A 23672-nucleotide genomic window follows, 5' to 3' on the forward strand; every position below is an offset into this window, starting at 1 on the left:
GGTAAGGCAGTAGAGAGAGGTGTGATCTCAGGTGATGGGCTCCCAGCATGGCAGCTGTAGGTGTGAACACTAGCTCTACCATCCACGAGACTAGAAAGATTATCTCACCTTTCTGTCACTCAGCCTCTTTGTGTGGTCTACTTAGCAGAAGTTAGTCTCTAGCCAGTCTCTAGCATGGGAGCTGCATGCCATACACCTTGAAGAGTGTCTGCAGCGGGCAAACGCTCACTAGAACTACTGGGGCAATCTTTTGACTCCATGTCAGGAAATTGTATTTTACAAGTTTATTAGGTCAAGACGCTTCACTGCCACCTAGTGGGAAACCTTTATAATAAACACAAACACAGGTTACACTAGAAATTGTACCTCCTTAGATACACCGTTAGACAGCACATCCATACATACATGGAGGTCTTGATGTTACAAAGATTAACTAGTACCAAACGGGCTGTGCTTCAGTAAGCATTGTGATCATCTGACTTAACTCTCCAACAGTCTTGACAGTATATTGACAGATAATTGCTAACATGGGTGACAAGGGCAGCTTCCTCCTGCCTACATCAAATTTCACAGCAACTCCAGCCACCTCCTGCCCAGGGGCCCTCTGATGATGCCACACCACCCTGACCCATGGCCGTAAGGACCTCAGGTCCAGGACCAGACAGTCCTGGACTCTGATGCCAGCTCTGCTGCTTCCTAGCTGTGTGGCCCTGGGCAGATTACTCAGCACCAGTGACTCAGTGTCCTCATAAAGAAAGAATAACAAGATGCTGAACAAAGTCACTCTGAGAAGTAAAGGAGAAGATGAACAAGAGGAGTAACTGGCACCAGAAGGCACTTAATGAATGATGTGACTGTAATTACGGACGCCATTGTTGTCGGCGCCGTGGCCATTACCGCTGGTGTTCAGATTGCTCTCCTAGGGGTCACTTGAGGAGAGCTGGGCAGTCAGAAACATCTCTCAGAACAATATTGGCTTTATAACTACCTTTAAATCACCAGGACAAAGGTAGACACTGCCTGGTTTACTCCTAGGTGGCAGTAGGTGACATGATGGGGGGGGGGTGAGAGACAGAGCAGCCTCAGGGCACACCTGCAGGGGAGCTGTGCCCACCACAGAGCCTAGGACAGGCGCACCCAGACAGCCTGTGCAACCACTCTAGAAGCCGGGCTGCTAACAGAACCTGGGGCCACACTATGACACCCGCCACCCGCTGCAGGTGACTATACAGCAGGGGTGGCCTATTTTAAGGGCCTAGCTTTGTGGCATATTCCTAACCTCTCGTGGCTGATGCCCAGCCCACTGTGGGACCAAAGGGAATGGGGTGAGGGGTGGCAACAGGAAGTGTTAGGCTCCAAGCTTTGCCAAATGAGGAGGCCAAAGAACAATGTTCCTCACCCAGCCACCCACTTCTTTGACAGTCACCAAAGAAAACCCACCAGCTAGCTGTGGGCTGTCTGTGCGCCACCTTCCCTTCTAGCTCCCCAAAGCCCTGTGATGACGTCTGCTGAACGACCTGAGAACCAGACTCCCCACAGTGCGAGCCCACTCCCCGAGTAGGATGGAGGCAAGAAGCCCAAGCGAGTACTAGTACCGTCTGGAAGAGGCCCTGCAGGAAGAAAGCAGGGGCACACAGCTGTGGAGCCAGGCAGGCGGAGGCAGGAGGAAGAAAAGCAGAGACAGAGGTTAGTGAACACCCGGGGACCACTTCCTTAGCATGAGGACGTCCCTCTCATCCCAACATGCCCTCTGTCTGCCATACTGTCCCCAGGCCTCCCACAACATTCCTGCCCGAGCCCAACTGGCTCCAGTTCCTCGGGCTCCTTCTCTTGATGGCCTTCTCTGCCCAGCCTGCAAGACACCATCATGGTCCTCTGTCCTCCAAGACAACGCTGTGTCCTGCGTGCCACACACCCCAGCACAGAGCTGTGACTGGGTACCCAGTCCTTAGGGCTCTCTAGGTCCCTGACTCCACCTCACCCCATCCTCCCAGTCCTTCCCCCACCCTTCCGTGTCTACCTCTCCACCCAGGGTTCTCTATCCATCACACTGTTTCTCTGGAAACTTCTCTCCCAGGCCAACATTCAGCCCAAGGTCACTTGTGGATCCTCACCTCTCCCACCCCTCGTCAGCAGCCGTCTCTCCCAAAGCCACCTACCTACTCGGTTCCCTCTTCCTCTCAAGGATGAGCCTCCCAGGCCACCTCAGCCCCTTCCTCCCTCAGCCCTGTAAAGCCAATCCTCTTTGCTTCAGAGGCTTTCTGTTCCTCGTGTCCCTCCTAAGTCCTCAGCCCCATCCCTAGCAGCTTTCCACTCTGCTCATCCAAGCATCCTAATGGTCTCTCACTCGTAACTTGTCGATGATTACTTTTTTTTAAATCCATCCCCCCCAAACCTGCTCCCTTCAACAAGCCCCGTCTCATACACTGGCCCCAACATCCGCTAAGACAACCAGTGCCACCCTTGGTTCCTTCTTCCCGCCTCACTATGTCTGATTGGTCACCAAGCACTGGTGACCCTTTTCCTAAATCTCTCTCCTGTCTCTTGCTACCCCTCCCCTCCCCCCCTCCCTCTTCCTCCCTTCTTCCTTTCCTCCCGTCCACATGTTTTCCTTCTGCTGTCCACACACCCAGTGGCCCGTTCTGTGGACTCCTCGCTTCTGGTTTTGCACACATCCTCAACTAACGAAGTCCACTACACCCTGTGGGCACGCAGTCGGGACACGTCACTCAAGTGACCCTGCCCTCGAGACACTTACGAAGCCTGAAGAGGCCCCCAAACCTCTCATCTTCCAGCTACTGCTGACTTCTCTCATCACGTGACTTTTCCTTCAGGAGCCCAAATCTCAATATACTCAATCCTTACCCTTCTTAAATGGAGGCACCGTGTTTTATTTAACCTTGGGACTCAGCACTCACCATCCATCTGTCTGAAATACAGTCTGTCCCTCTTCATCTGGCCACTTCCTGCTTGGACTCGATATGTCATTTAACTCTTCCTTGGTACCCTAAGCGTATTATGTTCCAATGTCTCCATGGTCCCCATAGCCTTTGTCCCCTCCTGACCTTAGTCACACTGAAAGATGCATCAATCATCCTATGCCACGTCTCTGTCTGTCTTTGTCCCTAGCTAAGCAGCAATTCTGAGTAATAAGCAATGACGTGAATAGATAGCTGGAGTAAGGGAAGGATGGGGGGACAGAGGGAGTAAAAAAGTGGCTCTCCTTGCCTACACTGCCACCTGCTCTGCCATCATCCTCCCTGAGACCTTGCTGGCTGTTCCTGCTCACACTGCACCAGCCTCCTCCACTACCTTCTGGGACCTGGCAGTCTTCAAGGCCTAAGTCAAGTTCTCCCTCAATTCCTCCAAACACTCCAGAAACTTCTTCTAGCCCTGACATTTCTTAAACCTAAATAACTCGTGTAAAACACACACACACACACACACACACACACACACACACACACACACACACACGCACCTCACACAGTTCCAGCGAACCTAACAGTCCTTTGTTCATCTCACTCAGGAGGTAAAGGGGAGCCTGGGCCATATTGCCAACTCCTAAGCCTCAATTTCCTCCTGGTCTGACCCACCTAGGGGGCCCAAAGCTGTCCCTTCAAGACAGTATGGGTGCTGTGACCCTTATCAAAACTGGACAGCATACTGCCAGGAAAGGCAGGGGGGCAGGCTACTAAGGCAGCCAAGATCTGATTGGCTGTCTCACAGGTGACAGGGACTGAGCACTCCAGGCCCCAAGGACAAGCCAATTCCTTATTAGCCTGGTCAGAGATGGCCATAAAACCAAACTCCTGTGCCTGCCCTGACTCTGGAGCAGAGCTGGCACCAGGTGGGCAGGGTGTTGATCAAGCCAGTTCAGCCCCAGACCTCCAGAACAACTGAGGGACTCCTCCCAACAGTAGAAGCCACCCTTAGATTCTTCTCAGCCCGTATGTCTCCATGGCCTGTCCCGCACAGAGCTGAAGCCGCAGAAAGGCTCCTAGTCCCGGGTGACAGCACACTAGTCAGATGCTTCTCCCCAGGGCGGTGCGGGGGTTGACATGCCTCTGCAGCCCGCTGGCTTGCCCTGTCCCCAGTAGCCCTCAGACCCCACCTCACCCAAGGGGGACACATCTTGGTTCCTTGGGGAGCTGCAGGCAGGGGGCAGGCAGGCAGCAGGAGGCTCCATTGTCTGTCTGCCCCACCCAGCTCATTAGGAACAACATGCTGGTCTAATTACACTTCCCAGGGAAATAGTGTTTCAAATTAAGACCTTGGGGGAGGAGGAAAGGGATGGGGGGCACTGGGCTCATTTTCTTGATTGCAAAACACCAAATGTTTCCTTCTAGTGGATGCTGGGGTGCAGGAGCAAACCTGGGGTAGGCCTTAGAGTAAACTGTATACCCTGCCACCTCCTAGATCTGGGAAGGTGTCTAGGGTAACTAGTTGGACCACCACACTGGCAGTACAAGCAGCCAAGAAGCACATGCTGCCCTCTTCCAGGGCATCCTTTTCCTCAGAGCAGAAGCGAAGAGGGACAACTAACTATGTCCTTTGGACAGTCAAATCCCGCAGGCCCTGGGGAAGGTCTTCCTCTACACATGTTCCCAGTTCTAAGAGCCCCACTAGTAAGGAACCCCTAGGACCTCGCCTGCCATGTGTGTGCGCATGCGTGTTCTCACCAACATGCCCATGCGCATTGCACGCGCACACTCGCCAGTTCTCAGGAAATCTAAAATTGCAGTTTCTTTGAACTCGTTCCCCTTGGCAGCCTGAACTGCCTTTGTTCTCAAGACCAAAAAAGGGGGGTGGGGTGCTCAGAAGAGGTGGGAAGGAAGATGGGCCAAGAAGGGCACAGAGGAAGGACGAGACAGGAAGGATGAGAAGAAGCTGAAAAGAGAGAGAGAGGACAAAGCCCGAAAGGCACCCTCAGCTCTCCACAAGGGCTCAGGTCTCTGCACACTGTAAGGCCCCCAGCAAGCAAGGCAGCCTGGCTTCCCCCACCTAGAGCCCCACAGAGCAGTGTTCCCACGGCTGTTACTACTGCCGTGTCCCTACGTAGCAGCATACAGCAGGGTGTCTCCAGCCCAAAGTATGGCCTCCAAAATCTTCTGTGTGCACAGGGATCGGACTGGGAGCTTGGGAGACATTAACAGCGACACAAGCAGGTGCTGGGCCACCAAACACAAAAAGACAGAAAACCCTCTGGCGGGTCAGCAGGCTTTCTGCAGGAGCAGAGGAGCCTCCTCTCAGCCTCTGGGGAGCCTTAAAACTGAGTAAGCCCCAAGTTCTTGGCAGGAGACTCCGCCTTCAGTCAGGGGAAGTGTGCTGAACTCAGGGCCAAGGGTTACACTGGCACTCTCTGGCGTAAGGGGCATCACAAGGTCATCTTATAGGATGGGTCACCTCCCTGGGCCTCGAACCCTTTGAACCTGCTGGGCTGGCCCTGTCTGTATCCAGAAAGCTCTCAGGGAACCCTGTCCTCTGGCCCTGCTGACCACAGGAAGCCTCAGTAGGGGACCTGACCAGCCCCGATGCTCAACTCTTCAGGGTCTGGCCCCAAGCGGCAGTTTTGAGTTGTTTCATGGCAGCCAGGCCACAGCCGCATCCTCGCCCTCAGTCCGAGCCCTCGCTATTCCATATGACACATCCGGTCACGAAGGATTCTGAGTCTGTCATAACTCATCCCTAGGCTGGGTCCTCTTCAGCACAGGCTGTGGGTTTTGGCTAGAGTTCTATGATGCCTTCCAAATCGGCAGGCTCTCCGCATGGCCGCCAGAAGCAGGAGGCCGCCTGTCAGGCGCGAAGAGGGCCAGCAGCTGGCAGGCCCCCACCTCTGCCTGGGAGTGGAAGGAAGTGAGGGAAGGGAGGCGGGCTACAATCCCACATCCTGATTGATCCTGCACTTCAAGTCCAAATTGCACCGAAAATGTCAAGTGGTATCCGCTCTCAACCCAGCCCAGGGACTCCCTGACTCCCTGGTGGAGGACATGGATGGCCTTTTCCTGCTCAGCCTCGGCCCAGAGCTCTCCTTCCCATCCATCTTCACACTGCACCTAGGCCCCTTGGACCAAAGCTGTGTGCCTCCCATTTTCTTCATTGCTTTGTCAAAGTCCTAACACTGCCTCCACCACCAGAAAGGTTTCCTTGGCTACTCTGGCACCTGCCCAACATTTTATGCTTGAAAATATGCCATCTGTTACTCAACCAGACAAAACTCAGTATTGTCATTCAAGTGATCTGTGTATGTCTGGACTACTAAGGAGGCATCAGGCCTCTGGGGCCAGAATCACCTCACAGTATGTACCCCAGGCAGCTGTGGCTCCACTCCAAGCCTAAGGACTAAAATCCAGACCAGCCACCCTGTGACAAGAGCTTGGAAGGCTGGCCTTTATCTCCCTCCCTCCCTCCAGGTCTACCACCTCCCCCATCCTTGGGTTCAGCTCACCTCATCCAGTATCCTTGAAGTTTCGTGCATCTGGAATGGGCCACATCCGGGAGAGAGTAGGAGAACCATGAAGAGCAAAGGGTCTCCATTAGTAACAAGAAGCACTGGCTGGGACAGAGATGGCACCCGCAGAAAGCCCTCCCACCAAGGGCAAGCATGCCAGCTCCTTCACCACACCCTTCAGGTGCTCCCGTATGAAGAAGCGACAACGGACTGTGACAAAGTCTGATCCTCTCCAGAAGTGGCAGGGGGGAGAACATCAGACAGGCGGTAGGAGGGACCTGGGACCCTGTGTAGCAGCCCCAGGAAGAAGTCGGGCCTCAAGCAAAGCTGTAGAACTGTACTATAGATTTGGGGAGCCATGGAAAGCCACACAGAATCTCCAGGACTAGCAGAGCTGAGGGCCCCAGCCCCGACAGGACAAGGGGAAAACTGGCAGGAGAGGGCGGGGAGAAGCAAAGGGTGGGAAGGGCCTGTGTGGTTACAACCACCCGGACCCTGTGTGTCCCAACAGCCCAAGCAGCTGCAGCTGAGCCTGCTCTAAAATGGAACAGGAAGAAAATAAGCCTGAGACTCAGCACAGGTTTTCTACTGGAACCTCCAGGAAAAGGGGCCAGAAAGGCAGGAAGAGGACTGAGGGGACATTGTCAGCAGAGGAGAGGAAAGGGTCACAGGGAGACATGAGCTAGGCCAATTGGGCTAGCGGGCATCCTGAAACTTCCTGTGCATCAGAAGCTTCACAGTGCTGGGTGGGGTGTGGGATGATGGGCCTCCACCCTCAGAGCTTGCCTGGATGGATGGAAGTGTACCCAGAAATTGGCATTTCTAACAATACTGGGCTGCTCCCAAACACTTTCTGATCCTCAGCCTGGGCTGCAAGTTAAAGGCCTTAGGCAGTATTGAAAGACCCTGAGCCAGGATTGCACCCCCAGAGGCTGTGGTCAATCCTGCACTCCCATAAATGTCAAATCCACCATGGTGAGTCTCACACCCAGCCCAATCCAGAGCCCTGGGATGGACAGCTCTGAGGTCTCTGCAGTTTGGAACTTGGTGCTCACTCATCTCCAGGCAGGGGGTGCCTATGCTGGGTAGGTGGCCACTGAGTAAGATGAGAACTCCAGCCCCTGGTCACCTACCCGGGGACCACACTGCCTAAATGAGTTTCCAGGGCCCCCAGGTGGGCTAAGGTGAGTCCTGCTAGCTGCCCTCCCAAGCCTAGAGGGGTCTACAAAGGTAGGCAGACTGGAGAGAAATATACAAACAAGACTTACCTCAAAGCCAGGAATATGGTGGATTGCTGGCTAGAGTAAAGAAAAAAAGGATGTTGTTCACCAGCTCATCACCCATCCCAGACCCCTGATTTCCACCCCGGGCCAAAACCCATAGACTGTGTCAAGTAGCAAACAGGCCAGGGACTCAGACTGCTCCAAACTGAAGGGCAGTAGTCTGTGTCCTCCAGACACCTTACCCAGAGCTGCCGCAGGAGCAGTTAACAAACAAGGTTCATGTGGAATCCATGGCAAGCCTGAGGACAGCCCTCAAAACAGCCTGGCATTTAACAGTAGGATCCTGGTTACAAGGTCCAAAGCCAGGCCATGGCACAGCCTGCCCCCAGTACCCATTCACTACACTCAAGGCCCCTTGTCCCAACTATGCAGGCTCCTGGAAACCATGACAGGGAAAGACCCAGAAAGAAAAAGTGCTGTGGCCAGAGGAGTCAGTCATCCTGAAGTCGACACTCTGCCCTCAAGTGGATTGTGTTCTGACTTGGAGGTCAGAAAGGGTGGGCTGGTGGGTGTCAGTAGGAGGGCTGACTTTAGAGGAACCATCCCAGTTCCTACTGAGTTCACCATGTGGACAGCCCCACCACTCTTGGCCTGTGCCCCAGCTGGGCCTCCCAGGCCTGGACAGTAGCCAGCCTTACCTTCTCTCTCTGGATCAGCTCGAATGCTGCCAGCAGCTCACCCGCAGGCTGGCTGCCTCTGGTCAATGGGAACCAGGCCAATCGGGGCATCCGTTCCAGGCTGGGCTGACAGATACAGCGACCCATGAACTCATCAGCACCCTAGACCAGGATCGAAAAAGAAGAGTCAGTGTCTCGTATCTCCCCCCCGCCTCAGAAGTCAGGGCTGTCTCTTCTGTGGAATGGCAAGTACTGCCCTCTTAGGGAAATGCGAGGACCAGATGCAAGCAGCCTCACCGCACTAAGATGGAATTCCCACAGTTGCAGAAGTCCTTCTCTATGCCCAACTACTATCCCCATGCTTTTGCTTAATCCATCCCTGAACCCATCAGAGAGACCTGGGAGAAACAGTCTGCCTACACGTCCTTAACACCCTTGTTTGACATGTCAGGGACTTTCATATCACAACTGTTTCACCCCTAACTTCCCCACTTTTTCAGATGAAAAAAAAATATGACCTTGTTTCCCAAAGTGAGTCTTACTGAAATGATGTCTTTCCCTCCTAGGTCTTGAACCTGGCCTCCTCCTTCGCTCCTGCTGCCCACAGGGCAGGTCCACCTCCTCTCAGGGACTGAACACTAGTTCTTCTCAGCCGACCTCCATGCCCATTCCGGAGCCCCTTGGCCTCGCCCAGCTCTCGTCTCCATGCTTTTGTGCTGGTGCCCACCTCTCCTCACCTCTGTCACAGCAGACAGACTACCCATAGTTCACAGGGCAGTCAGCAGAGCCAGGTCTCAGCCAGTTGGTGCTGTGGGTATCACAAGCCCTCAACCCTTGCCCAGGAGAAGGACTGGGAGACCCCCCTGACTGTTCTCATGCTGTACTACAGGAGGGCCTCAACACCTCTACGAGGCGTCCTGGACCAGCTACCAGCTCCAGCACACACACCACACCAGTGAGTGACGATTCAGAGTCATCACTCAGAGTAGACAGTAACCGCAGCACTGGGAAGGGTCTGGGGCTTCTCGGGGCCAAGTGTGGCCCCCCCTTGGCTGCTGAGTTCTGCAGATTCCCAATGGACACAACTCTACCCCATCCGTGGAGCCACTACTACCCCGGGACAGACCTCCCTCTTAGCCTGGCAAACATGAGAAGGGCAGCTTGGAGCAACATTTCTAGAAGATTCTTCCGAAAGAGCGTTTCTGGCTGGCCAGCCAAGGACAGGTCAAACAGGACCTGGTCTGAGTCGCGAGTGACAGTGAGATAGATGGGAGAGGCACAGTTCAGAAGGTAGTTCTAGAAAGTTACCACGGCTGGGTGTGAGTGAGCAGGTCTCCCAAGAGCTCTGGCTCAGCCTGGGAACCTACCAGCTCGCCTTGCACCAATTCAGGGCCTCCTCGTCCCCCACCCCACTCTCCTCCTGCCTCACGAGCACCAGGACCTGCATTCCTCCTCCCTTTATGGCCCTGATGACGTTCCGTCTAGTTGCTCCCTGTCCTTGAGCTCAGCTAGCTCTACAACTTCCAGGTCAGAATGTCCAAACCAGACCCACGCTACCCATGGCCAGCCTCTGCGACAATCTGGTGAACACCTTACAGAGCGTCACCTCCCCATCCCCGGCTGCCACACTTTCTCAGAACTTCTGACATGTAGTCATGGCAACTCTTGCTGGAAACAACTTCCAACCCCTCCTCCTTGCCAGTGCACCCCGCCAGACCACACCTTTCCACCTAGTCTTCTTTGTCTGGGACCACGTGGTCTCCCTTACTTCCGACCCCATCCCCCAGTTCCCCTGGCCTCATTCTTCCTCTTCATCCTCCAGCACCCCCATATTTGCTAGAATGTTCTTCTGTGTTCCCCACCCACACTTATTTCAGGATTTTTGTCTTCACCCCGCTTCCCCTGATTATTTTGCACAGTACTGTCTTATACTGGAGCATAAGCCACCTTCAGATTTGGGGGGGTGGGGTGGGGGAGTGTTTTGTTTTGACTTGTTTTGTTTTTAGGCAAGGTCTCAAGTAGCCCAGGCTGGCCTCAAACTTGATATGTAGCCAAAGAGGACCTTGAACTCCTGATCCTCCTGCCTCTACCTCCCAAATGCTGGGATTACAGGCCCGCACCACTATGGCTGTACGCCCAGTTGATGCAGGGCACATCCAGGGCTTTGTGCATGCTAAGCAAACACTCCGCCAGTTACATCACATGTACAACGCACCCTGGTGCAGTTACTTACACAGAATTCAGAACTCAGTTTCTCCATTGGTACAAGTGCATTTCAAGTGTTCCCCACATGAGGCTGGCGGCTCCCCTCCCCGAGAGCACAGCCAGAAAGCACAGCATCACCACAGGAAATTCTGTTGAACAGCACCATGGAAAGGCCCTGCCTATACCACAGGGCCATATGGTACTCCAGACACCCTGTCTCACCTAGAAGGTTCTTCTCACACTAGGTGTCTCAGTTCCCACATAGACAGCAAGCCTCAGGCAAGAGGCCACTCAGCCCAGTACAGAAAGTGCTTGATTAATAATTGTGGCGAGAAGGGACAAGGTAGGCCTGGAGAAAAGCCAGACCCCCACAATCCACAACTCTGTGCCCTTTCTGGATCTGCTCCCCTCTCTCAGTTTGATTAGCTATGTCTGCCAGGGGTCCTGTGCCAGCGATCCATTTCGAACTCGTTTAAAATCGTTTCAGTGAGCAGTGAGGAGGAAGGCCACCAGCCCAAGTCTTGGGGATAAGTACCTAAGTGGAGCCCCAACATTCACACCACGACTTTCCCCAGGGTCCTGGAAATGGGCAATAAGGAGACGTAGTGGGTAAACATACTTACATAGGTGTCGTGGTCATACAGCTCCACCACAATGCTGGGTGGCTGCTCGGCGACACTGGTTGGCTCACCAAAGATCTCAATCTCGTAGAAAATGAGGGTTTGATCCCAGGTGGGGTTCAGGGTGTTTTTCTCCACCACCGTCTTCTGGCTCTGGTGCAGGAAGGAGACGATGGCATAGGGGTCTGCGTGGGGTAGGTAAGGAAGGAGACAAGACTCAGCTGACTGTTCAGGAGTCACAGGGCCACAAAGCCGGAGCATGGTGGTGGCTGCCACTCTGGAATAACAGCATTCGGGCCAGATGCCATCTCTGAGGCCAGCTATAGCCACTTGGAGATGGAGCCTGACCTTGGCCTGGAACTTGAAACCTTTCCTTTCCTACTCCTAGCTGGTCACTGGGACAAGGTGTGCCAGAAAAAAAAAGTGGGTACCTGTGTGCCCCATTCATTTATCCAACAAGTATTTCCTGAGTGCCTTCTTCACGCCATACTAGGGACCAGGCATTGAGATCTGGGGACACAATTGGAGCAAAATATAAACTATCTGCCCAAACTAACGACAGTTTGAGTGAGAGCCTAGAAGAATATACACGAAGCGCAGGAAGTGTGTTCATGGTAGATCTGGATTCTTTGAGGAGGGGGGAGTAGGACACAGGTGTTAGGCTCTCGGAGCCTTGAGATAGCATCAGTAGAGCATAACCAGTACCTTCCCTCAGCAGCTCACCCCAGTTGCCACCTAGAGACCAGGCAGGAGACACACAGTGACAGCATGAATCAGTGAGGAGGCTTCTGCACTGGTAGGGGCAGAAGTGGCATGGCCTTAGGTGGATGCAGAGCCGAGAGCTGCTGGGCACTGCATGGTGTGAGCTCCTCACTCGCCCAAAATTCCTGTGCAGCATGCCAGCCCCAACGGCCTGGGACCCAGCCTTGTCCAAAGGCAAGTTGGTATAATTGGAGCAGATTCTAGACCAGTGGTCCCCAAATGTGAAGGTACCATGGAATCACCTAGAATGTTTTCACAGTTCTCTTGCACACGTGATGCAGCAGAGTTGGGTAGGGTCCTTGACTTTCTAGTAAGTTCCAGGCAATGTTGTGGGAAACATTTGGACACTAGTGTGAGGTCTAGGGAATGTGTGCACGTGATTTGGGAGAGGAGTAAAATGCTTGAGGGAGGATGCTCTTCTATCGTCTCCAAGAGCATATCAGTTTAGGGTCCTATTCCAAATGACAGGTGCTTAGGGCACATGGACAGGAGAGTCAGGATGCAGGGAGCTGGCAGCTTGAGCTGGATGTCTGAGAAGAGACAGGGCCTTAACACAGCTGATACCTTCAGCCCCAGCTCTATCCCAAATGCCAAGCCCCCAGGCCAGCCCCAGCACAGCCATTAACTTCCCATGTGACCCAACAGAGCTCCAGTGGCCTCGGAGGATACAGAGCCATCTGAACAATCCCAGGCCAAATGTGGAGACAGGGAATCAGGCTAGGTTTCTGGCTATAAGGAGACCAAGAGACAAACCCGGACCCTTGCACGAGAGGTGACAGAGAGAGGGGCTGGCACAGGGTGGCAGATGAGGTGGAAAGATGAGGTAAGAGTCAGACTTCCACTTAAGGTAGACAGCAAGGTTCAACATTGTGACTGTCACTCAGGAGCTAGCTGTAAGGGTGAGGGCATCAACCTCACAGTCAGGAGCCCTGGGCACCTGTGACAGAAACATACTCAGTTAGCTGACGGGCACCAAACCTGAGCCAGGCCTGCTAGTCCAGGAACGGAGGGGCAGTAGGAGAGTCGTGGAGGGCATCCCCTGTAATACTGGCTTTGAACCTGACTCTGTGGTTGGAAGAGGGCAACGGGATGCCCTTAACAGAGAGACTCCCCAGGGGAGTGCCTCCCTGGCACGGGACTCCCACATCCACACACAGGCCCTGGCAGGCTGGCCCCGAGCCCTCTTCCTTCTGCCCCTGGCGAGGCCTGGCGGCGTCTGCGCGTTTAATGAAACCGTCTGGCTGTGATACCATCAGCTCCAAGCTCGGCAGAGAACCTCTCCCAGTTCCAGTAAGGGAAGGAGGGCGCGTTCCGATAAATAAAACCATATTAGAGAGCCAGCGAAAAAGCTTCTTTTGTTCCCACCCCCCTGTGCTTCCCAATGCTTTATTTTTATAAGCGTGCGGGCCCCAGACCGACCGCGTTTACACAAAGGTCACAATTGCACATTGTAGCGGCCATGCACGTTGTACTGGTGTTGGCAGCACCCCCCACGCAGGCCTCGGAGCAGGCTGGCTCTTTCCAGCAGCTCCAGCAGCTCAGGCAATGAGCTCAGCGCTGGGGGACAGAGAGGGGGCAGCTTACAAACAAAACTCACCCAGACCCACACGCATGCACCCCACCCACCCATGGGAGGGAAAAGGACAACAAAAGCATTGTAAAGAACAGGCCTGGAGGCCTTGGGCCTCAGACACTGGGCTACTGTGTGCCCAGGGCCCAGCCTCCACCACCACCCCCACCCCCCACCCATCTCCCCGCCCCCATCCCTGCAAAAGACATAGCAGCAGCAAGGTGGCCAGATGGACTCACAGACACATCCTGTCAGGAAAGCAAAGACCAGGGGGCTGGGAGGTCAGCGGGGAAGGGTCAGATCCCCATGTCCATAGTTGAGCCAGCCTGAGGGCTGCAGGACCCAAACAGCTGAAGCAACCCCCAAGGGGACATGTTTGGACAGAGCTCTCTAAAGACCACAAGCTGCCTTTGAGAGGCTCCAGATACAGGCCACTTGAGGATGCCACCAGATTACCTCACAAGAGAGCCAAGGACCTGTTACCAAGTCCCAGACAGGACATGTTTTGTATAGGTTCAGAGCTTTGTACCAGGGTGTTGGCCAGTCCGGCTGCTCTGACCTTCCTAGGACTCTGGGTGATACCTGCATTCCCATCAACCAATCCCCCCCAGCCCCCCACCCGACCGCTGGTCTGAGATCCCAGGAGGCTGAGATTGGCCCGACTCCTGCTCTAGTGCTCTATGCCATCCCCATAGGAAAGGCAAGTGGAATGTACCCCAGAAATCAAAGCAATGAAAGTTCAAATGGTGCCACAGCAAGATTGTTAACTACAAACTCAAGAAAAAGGCCAGTGTGCTGCCTGGGAGCCCAGGACTCGGGAGCGGAAAGGAAGAGAGTCAGGAGTTCAAGGCCATCTCTAGCTACATAGTGAGTTCCACACCAGCCTGAGCAACATAAAAATCAAAAAAATAAATAAATAAATGAAATTAAAATTTAGGGAAAAAGATGTTCAAAACTACCAAACCCAGTATTGGCAAGCAGTGGGTAAAGAAAGTGTTCTTTCCGATTGGAAGCTACTTAGTGACCCTTCAGAAAGCAGCAGCTGGGCAGGATGCCCTGAAAACATAAAACTGCTTATAATGTTTTCCTCACATTCCTGGGCATCACCCAAATCAGCCAATGGCTCTAGGTACAAAGGTGTCACTCCAGGGGCTCTGGTAACACATCACCCATTCAGTACTCAGGCACTGACTGGCTGCTGTGTGGTACGGTAGCTCAGTGCTGGGGATGCGGAGATGAAGGAGACTCCAACCAATCTCCAGTGTGACTCCTGGGTGAGGATGGTCATGCCCCAAGTGAAGAGACAGAATGGCACAAGGAAGTGGGGAACCTTCACGTGTTAGAGACCATCTCACCTGGCTGCATCCAAAACACTTCCCAAAAGAAGTTCTCCTGCCCTGATCCAAGGAAGAATACTAAGAAGAGCAAGGTGTCCCCAGTGCCAGCCATGCACAGGTTAAGCAATTGGCCTGGGCGACAGGAAGGAGACAGCACCAGAGCCGGGCGCTGCAGTAGGAGGGATGGTGGGTACATATCAAAGGGCCCCGGACTGGTGCTGGGAAATCTGGCTTGAGTCCCGACTCATGCTCCCAGTTCTTGGGAAGGCGTTGAGGAGCTGAAGCAGGTTAGATGGCTCCCCGAAGCCGCCGTGCATCATAAAGCTGGGATCCGGTCCCCAGTCTCTTTCCCAGGAACCCTTTCTAAGTGAAGCATTTCACAAGCCTCCGATGCAGTCTGGAAAACCCCTTCCCATGCCTGATGAGTGGATGTCTGGGTCTCCCCACCCCACCCCCACCCCCAGCATCAGAGCCAACCTGAACAGAAAGCCTGGATTAGAAGAGGGAGGGCCAAGTGGCAGCCAGACATCAGAAGCCCCAGGGCAGGAAGTCCCCAGTGACACCCAAATCTAGGCATCGCTACAGCACAGGTGAGCTGAGGTTCAACAGACCCCACTGTGACCCGCTGTAACCGTAACATCTCTCAGGACCACATCACTTCAACTTCCCTGGACCACAGGCCAGCAGAGGAATGTGGGACTTCATAAGTAGATCCTTCACCTCATGGGTCACTAAATCATGTAACATCTGGCCTGTCGGCCATCTCTCCTTGACTGGGTTAACCAAGTCACCCCTTGACCTGTGAGGCCCGAAGAAGAATCTATATAATAGGCATATCTTCGCTCCTGAAATGTTGTTAAGACAACACTTCCCAAAGATCCTCTGTGTATGGAGTGGCAGTTGTCAGCAGAACCACGGCTCCATCCAATACAGAAGCAGTTCTCAGTGGGGATGGGACAGAGGACAGTTTCTACCCTTCAATAGCATTGGTGTACACAGAACTAGGAAGATGTAGGCTTGGACTGTGTTGGGAGATGGCATGATGCTGCCACTTTGAAGGGTCAGGTAAGATGGAGCCAGGAACAGTGATTTCTCAGTCCTCTGGAGTCACAGCTTTTAGCTCAGGGCAAAGCCCATACCAATATCAGAGAAGTCAACTAGTACTAACTGCATCTTATATTCTCTGCCTGATCTCTACTGCAAACGCTCAACTCAGCAGACACCACAGACACCTTCCATGGGTCTAGAGAGCAGATGTGGCCACAAGGGCAAGCCCCACTGAGGTACAGTGCTCAGGCCACCTGAACAGCAACATCCTACAAGTGTCTCCTCCAAACTCCACATCCACAGGCTATCAGTAGGAACATGGTGGGAGCAGAGGACTGCATGACCCCAGACAGCGGGTAGGCAGCTGGAAGATGCTCCTAGCAGTAGCAGTCACAGCTGGACCCTCCCCTGGCCTCAGACATTCTGGCTTCAAACACCAGGTTCCTCAGATACGGCAGCCAGTGGCTGGGCACAGCATTGAACAGCCAGCCACCCCGGGGTCAGTTCCCGGGGAGAAATCGCTTTGGTTTAGGGTTTGGGAGTGAAAATAAACACTCCGAGTTTTATAGGTTCCCCGTGTTGGCTGCTGTTTTCCTTCCCAGCTGCTGCTCAATCGGGCCTTTCATTCAGAAGCCCGTGGCCTCTGAGGAAGCCCTGGGCAGCGCCCTCAAAGCTCAAGGGATGTTTATCTGGGTGGAAAGTATGACATCTCCCAGACCAGTGCCTGCTGACCCTACTGCATGATCCACATGCTGAGCTCCAATTGCCCAGGCTACAATCCTCGGGGAGCCCCTGCCCTTTGGGTGTCCTTAACCAGCTCAGTTCACAGAAGACAAATGGCCTTCCACCCTCACCCACGTACCCTCTGCTAAAAGGAAGAAGGCTGGGAATCAGTCCATCGCTACCTTTCTCAGTGTCAGTTCCAATGGCAGAGTCCTAGACACAGCCACTGAAGAGGTCTAACTGCCCCAAGCCTGCCAAGGTCAGCATGCAAAGGCTCTGTCAGGACCCGCCTCCAAAACCCAGAAGGGAAGCACTCCAGCCCCCAGTGCTTAGCTGAGTGGTGCTGGAGGGCAGGTCACTGAGAGCACAGGAACCTGGGTGTGAACTGTAGCTTCTGGGAAGGAGAGTGAGCTTGGACTTAGAAGGACAGGCTGGTGGCTCTAAGCTGTGCAGCCATTCTGTGAGCAGAAGGCCACTCTCACAGAACCCAATCCTCCTTAACCAGGGGTAGGTACTTGTAGGGGACAACTTTGGACTTAATTCCCAACTGTCACCTGTCAGCTATTTCAACTCAAGCAATTTAGGGAACCCACCCGAGTCTCTCTTTCTTTACCTATAAAATAAGGAGGTGGGACACCTGACCGTCAGTATCTGCCTACGTACACAGTGGTGCTCAATGTCCAGCACTGAAGGTTCAGAGGGAAAACAAGGCACGTCCCTGTGTGAGCACCCAGATGATGGGAAGACAGCAGCGGGCAGACCACAACTGAGCCCCACAGTGGATAAGGACGCAGAGGACTGTAATGGAGAGGTGTCAAGCAGCGGGGAAGGAGTGGCCAACTCAGCTTGGGGGAATCAGAGGACATGTGGTCTGGGTCCTGGAGTTGAAATTGAGGAAGAAACGCACTCTAGGTTGAGAAGGAATTAAATGCCAAGGCCAGGCACATGCAGGAGGAGGCTTGCACTTGTGGATCAAAGCTGGTGGGGCTGGGGCTCATGGGTAAGAGTGCCAGCAAAGATGAAACTGGTGGGACCACAGGCCCCACGCCTCCAAAGGCTCGTCTGATAGGGCAAGCGTGGCAGGTGCACCTGTCGGGGTCTGTGCTTCAAAACAAGGGAGTAAGAAGTCCAGTTGTGTTTGGGGCGGTGTGGAAGGGAACAAGGAGGGCAGGAAACTGAGTGACCTGGATAAGAAAGAGCAGAGCAAGCATGCTACCAAAGCAAAGATGCATGGAACAGTCTTCCATAAAGGACTCCAGGCCAAGCAGGCAATATAGCAGCTGGGTCTAGGAGTATCAGGGCCTGGGATCTGGGTCTAGGATGGATCAGACCTCCAGGAGCTGGATCTGGGAGGGCAAGGACCTCAGGGAGCTGGGTCTGGGAAGGTAGGGGCCTCAGGGAGCTGGGTCTGCACAGAGTGACCTGCATAGAGAAAGACATCACTAGAGATCTGACGAAGAATGGCCCCTGGGAAGGAAGGGACAATCAGCTAAGTCAAATCCTGCTGAGGTCTCATGTGAGGGGCAGCTGTCCTGATGAGCAAGGGGCACCGGGACCTGGAAACAGTATCTAGCACTCACTGAAGTCAAGACCCAAGGACCCTGCCAACCACAGCACACACTTTGAACCCTCCCGCTGGGAGTTCCAGCTCCTCCCCTTTTTCCACCTACCCGAGAAGGAGTCTTTGTCCATGGCTGGCAGGTCTCGGGCCTGGTACAGGTAGCAACGCAGATGGTAGCGGTTCCCATCTTCACTCAGGAGGAAACAGAGATGCCATGTGATAAATAGGGTTGCTAAGGGCTGGAGCTACAGGAAGAGGAGGGTCTGCCCCAGGAAGGGCAGCAGACTCCGGCTGAATATGGAAATGGCGACAGCATTCATGCAGAGTGAGCCTCTTCCAGCTGGGAGGACATAATCTACTGCATCTTCTGAGCCTATCCAATCCCAAGGAGAGAGACAGGGGAAGAGGGGAAGGGAGGCCAAACTCACGGTGACGGGAACCTGAACGCACACACCCCATCTCCAACACACAGACACCAAAGACCACATGTACATAGGCACACATACAAAAAGACCTGGCTGGCCTAAAAGCCCTCAACATACACACTCCTGACTACGGAACACCACTCCAAGTGTGCCATCGTGCATACACGCTCAGATGCCATCAAGTGTAACTTACAGTCAAAGATGCAGGAGATCGTGGGTCTGTTAACGCCGAAGCTCAGGGTAGAGACGGACATGGAATCTTCACTCCTGTCATCCACCATGCCACCCTGGGGACACAAGGCTTGTCAGGGCACAGCAGAAAATTGACCCTGGATTTCTGCTCCAAGTAGCCCCTGGATGCCAGTCCTCCTACTCTGGACACACAGACCTCCAAGCCAGAAGCAGCTCTGGGTGTGGATCCTTCAGAGAGTTATACCTGAGGGTCAGAGTGAGCAATTTGCCCCATCTCTCCCACCTGACACTGAGGCCTGCTGCCCTCAACCCAGGCTTGGGCTTCAGGCAGGCCATGCTCCCCACGTGTTCTGTCCTTGCCAAAGGCCCACGCCACACATGCAGGAGGAACATGTTCCTCTGCTGTCCCAGGATATGCATCAAGGCCCTGCTGCAGCTGCATGGGCTCTGCTTCTCACCACTGGGCCCCTCCCCTGCAGACAGGGAGAGTAGCGTGGCACCCCTCCACTTCCTTTGGCCACAGTTTCAATGTGGCTCTAAAACTGGATCACTTGAATTCTGATGCTGCCTGTCACTAACTGTCTCTGTGACTTCAGACAAGTTGCTTAACTTCTCTGAGTCCATTTTTGTATATCAGAGATAACGATACAGCGCTCAGCTCAGAAAGTTGCTGTGCCTATTAAAGATAGACAGTAGCTCTTAGGATGCCACCTGGCACACAGTATGTCCTCAAAGAATGCTAGCAAGTCTTGATCTAAAGGAAGTAAGGCACAGGCTGTGGGAGTGGACGCCAGAAGCTATGCCGTATGTAGCTAGGCTCGGGGAGCAAGGGTGTTCATATATATATACTCCTATTTGTTCAGAATTATTCCAGGAGTGGCTCAGTCAGTAAAGTGCCTGCCTCACACACATGAAGATGTGAATTTGATCTTTAGAACCCACATAAAAATGCCAGATGTGGTAGCCCACATCTGTATCCCAGTGCTGGGAGAGACAGGCAGCCTAGCCTAATTGCAAGCCCTAGGCCAGTGAGAAACTCTGTCTTAAAAAACAAGGTAGTTGGCTCCTGAGGAATACTCCCTGAGGTTGATTTCCAGACTATACACGCACACACACATACACACCACCTCCCTCTCTCTCTCTCTCTCTCTCTCTCTCTCACACACACACACACACACACCACTCCTTCACAGACCCACACACTACCCCAACACACACACATAGACACACACACCACTTCTCTCTCTCTCTCTCTCTCTCTCTCTCTCTCTCTCTCTCTCTCTCTCTCTCTCACACACACACACACACACACACACCAAACACCACTCCCTCACATACACACACACCACCCCAACACACACACACACACACACACACACACACACACACACACACACACACACACCACACACACCACACACACCACACACACACACAGAATAACACAGAGGGGGTTACACAATAGACAGGTTAAGACCCTGTCACATCTAGGATCCTGCCTCCCAGGCAGGTATAGATCCCAGGAGTCCTGGGGTCCCCTCAGGAGAAGCAAAGCGCTTGGCCTGTGCCCTGCCACACTGGTACCCTGTTTCCAGAACAGGCACTGAGTCCAGCATCTGATTGCCATAGGGCTCCCCTACCGGTTACAGGGTGTCTGGGCTTAGGGAGACCGTCCTGCGCAGGAGCAAGCCTTCAGGGCTTAGTAAAAAGACAGGCACAGTGACAAGGACACAAGGGAAAACAGGTCAGGACACTGGGCACAACAGTGCACTTCATACATGCAACATACACACACACTCACACACATACACTCACACACACACACTCACACACACACACTCACACTCACACTCACACACACCTTGATGCTCCTACCACTGCTGAAATGAGGAGCAGCGAGCAAGCGTCTCTGGGGATGGACAGAACAGGACTCCAGCTCCTTGTCCCCAGCCTAGCCGCACACAGGTGTCCTACAGCAGGCAGGGGACTGGGTGAGTGCACGCAGTCATTGTGGGAAGTTGCCCACCTCACAGACTCACAATGCATCACTGTTTGCTGAGCTCCCAGTGCACACACACTTTGTACCTCCCTTCCCACCCCTTCCCAGTGCACACACACTTTGTACCCCCTTCCCACCCTTCCCAGTGCACACACACTTTGTACCTCCCTTCCCACCCCTTCCCAGTGCACACACACTTTGTACCTCCCTTCCCACCCCTTCCCAGGGCACACACACTTTGTAACCCCCTTCCCACCCCTTCCCAGTGCACACACACTTTGTACCCCCCTTCCCACCCCTTCCCAGTGCACACACACTTTGTACCCCCCTTCCCACCCCTTCCCAGTGCACACACACTTTGTACCCCCCTTCCCACCCCTTCCCAGTGCACACACACTTTGTACTCCCTTCCCACCCCTTCCCAGTGCACACACACTTTGTACCCCCCTTCCCACCCCTTCCCAGTGCCCCCCTGAGCCTCTGGGAGCACTTTCTGGGTCCATAGGCAAGCACTGAGTCTGCAGCCTGAGATCAGAAGAGGTGTTCCCTCCCTGGGACTTATACAGGGGCGCGGCCAGGTATTCCAGGCCTAGCTCAGGGCCTATTAGAATTCCTCTTGTAGTGTCCTACATAGGGCCTGAGTTCTCTGACCTATCCTGCCTCCCAAGGAGGGCCCAGCCACACCACAGGGTCCCTAGGGACCTCCAGCCATCCCCATCTGATCTGGGACCAGTGTGGTCCTACCTTTCACCTTCCCCTGTCTCGGGTTTGGGCAGGCATTAGTGGGGGAAAGCACTTCGAGAGGCAGGTCGGATACACTCCTAGAGCCAGGCAGGACAACCCAGAACCCAGCCTGGCTCTGACTCACCCACTGGGCAGCTACACACACACACACACACACACACACACACACACACACACACACACGGGGGTGGGGGGGCTAGCTGGTCAGTGTCTTTACATCTCATGGCCACTGACCCTCCCAGGGTCTGGACACCACCCTAAACAGATCCCCATTAATGTCTGGGAACAGAGAGAAAGCCGTCCTTCTTACCCGACTTCGGTAGGCATTAAATTGGGGCTTTAGAGGGTTACACTAGCACCCCACTCATGTTCAAACAGCAGGGACACCCTGAGACCCCTTTCTCAGCCCACAGACACCACTCAAGCAGATATCATCACCTTTCCAAGGGGTTGTGGACACCCACACTGAAACACACCCTCACCACACTTCCGCACACCCTAAAGGGATCTCACAGACCTCGTACGGCTTTGCTGCTTTCCATGACACTGACGCGTGATATGCTGGTTAATATACCAAATATTCTGCTCAAGCTCAGTGTGAGCTTCAGGTACCACAATGACCGGGCACCTCCAGCAATGCTTGGCACAGTGAGAGCCCAGGGACATTCCCTGAGCCAGTGGCTCTACCCTGGGACAAGGCTTGCCCCCTCCTGAAAAGCACCTTTCTCCAGAGGGAGGACTGGAGCTAAAGCAGTTCTCAGGGCCAAGCTGAGGGAAGGAGCCCAAACAGACACCATCTGAGGCCGGCGCATGAGAGGAGGCACGGCAACGCCGGCATTGGTCAGCTGATGGGCAACAGCCTGCCTTCACCATCATTACTGTGTAGTACTCCGATCCAGGGACCATCCCCAGAGCTGGACGCTGGGAACTTTCAAGTCAGAGGACAGAAACCAGGGTAAAGATTCGTGTTCTAGCTGATGATGCTCACTGAGGCCCATGCCCAGGCCATGCGCAATTACGGTAAGACAGAAGGACAAGCCCTGTGCCTGGAGTTCCCAGAGTGGATTGAGGAAAGGCAGCTGGCATGGCCGATGGCGAGTTCCTGAGATCCTGGCTCTCATCTGTGAGAGATACGGGGAGTTTAACTTTGGTTTTGTGACCACTCTGGTGATTCCCAGTGGTGAGGCCACTGGTGTCCTAAGCATGTTTAAAGCATCCCTAGTCACCTAGTTAGGTATCGGTACCACTTAGTTATGACTGCTGAAATGTCTCCAGACACTGTCATATGTCACTCAAGAGAGGGGCAGTACCCCTCATTTAGAAACATTGTTTAAAAAAATTAAACCAGAAAACATCCGCACAGTCCTCGGCAGGTACCTGGCATTCAGTGTGTCTATTTATTTAACTGTCACTTCTCCAGTGCTGTGGGAAGCAATTCCTCATCCAAACCTCCACTCCTTCCCCATCTGGTTTCCTTAAATGCCTTGCATCCATCTTCTTCCTTCTGCCACAGGGCCTTTGCACTGCCTGTGCTTCCCGCTTGGCACAGCCTGCCATCCTTAAGATCTTCCTTCATTTTAGTCACTGCGGAAGCATGGGCACCTTCTCTGCTGTCAGCCTTCAGCAGTTCCCTACCTCACCAGTGTGTCTTCAGAAGGGACGCATGCACAGGAAGGCATGCACAGACAACCTCTCTATCACACGCCCTCGGCCCACATACCTGGCCCAGAGAAGGCTCCAGGGAGGAAAACCGAGCACGCCCTTGCCTTGGGCAATATGGGCAGCTCGGGGGACCAAAATCCCAGGCAGGAGGTAGTTAAACGTGTGGCTAACAGTGTTCCCTCACCTCAGGAGGCCAGGGTCTGACTGCCACAGGAGGAACCCCCCAGGACACCTTTGTAACCAATGCGCTGCTCTGTATGTTGGAAGGGCGTAGGGGGACTTTTGGAATGTCCCTTTTGGAAAGTCTTTGTGCAGTAGGTACTGAGTAATCAGAGGTGGCAGCATCTAAGAAAGGCTCAGCTGGCAGGTGAGAAAAACTGGGGGCAGGAGGGGTGCCTAGTGGGGTCCTGTAAAGAGCCAGGCTTCATAGGATGCCACTGCTGGGGTCTCTGCCTGTCCACCCCTCGCACCCAC

General features: G+C 53.9%; 1 protein-coding gene across 7 annotated transcripts in view; it reads right to left on the bottom strand.

Annotated features, from left to right (window-relative positions):
* The window catches only part of Dysf (dysferlin), a 201702-nt gene that overhangs the window by 63163 nt on the left and 114867 nt on the right, over positions 1-23672 (bottom strand). For all 7 annotated transcript variants that reach the window (XM_059258091.1, XM_059258090.1, XM_059258087.1 and 4 more), the window contains 6 exons: positions 18795-18888; positions 18286-18363; positions 11180-11361; positions 8373-8513; positions 7720-7749; positions 6449-6478 (listed from right to left, as the gene is read on the bottom strand). In XM_059258091.1, coding sequence (XP_059114074.1) covers positions 6449-6478; positions 7720-7749; positions 8373-8513; positions 11180-11361; positions 18286-18363; positions 18795-18888 — 555 coding nt within the window. The remainder of the gene's footprint in view (positions 1-6448; positions 6479-7719; positions 7750-8372; positions 8514-11179; positions 11362-18285; positions 18364-18794; positions 18889-23672) is intronic.

The sequence above is a fragment of the Peromyscus eremicus genome, chromosome 3, assembly GCF_949786415.1.
Source record: "Peromyscus eremicus chromosome 3, PerEre_H2_v1, whole genome shotgun sequence".
Lineage (NCBI taxonomy): Eukaryota > Metazoa > Chordata > Mammalia > Rodentia > Cricetidae > Peromyscus > Peromyscus eremicus.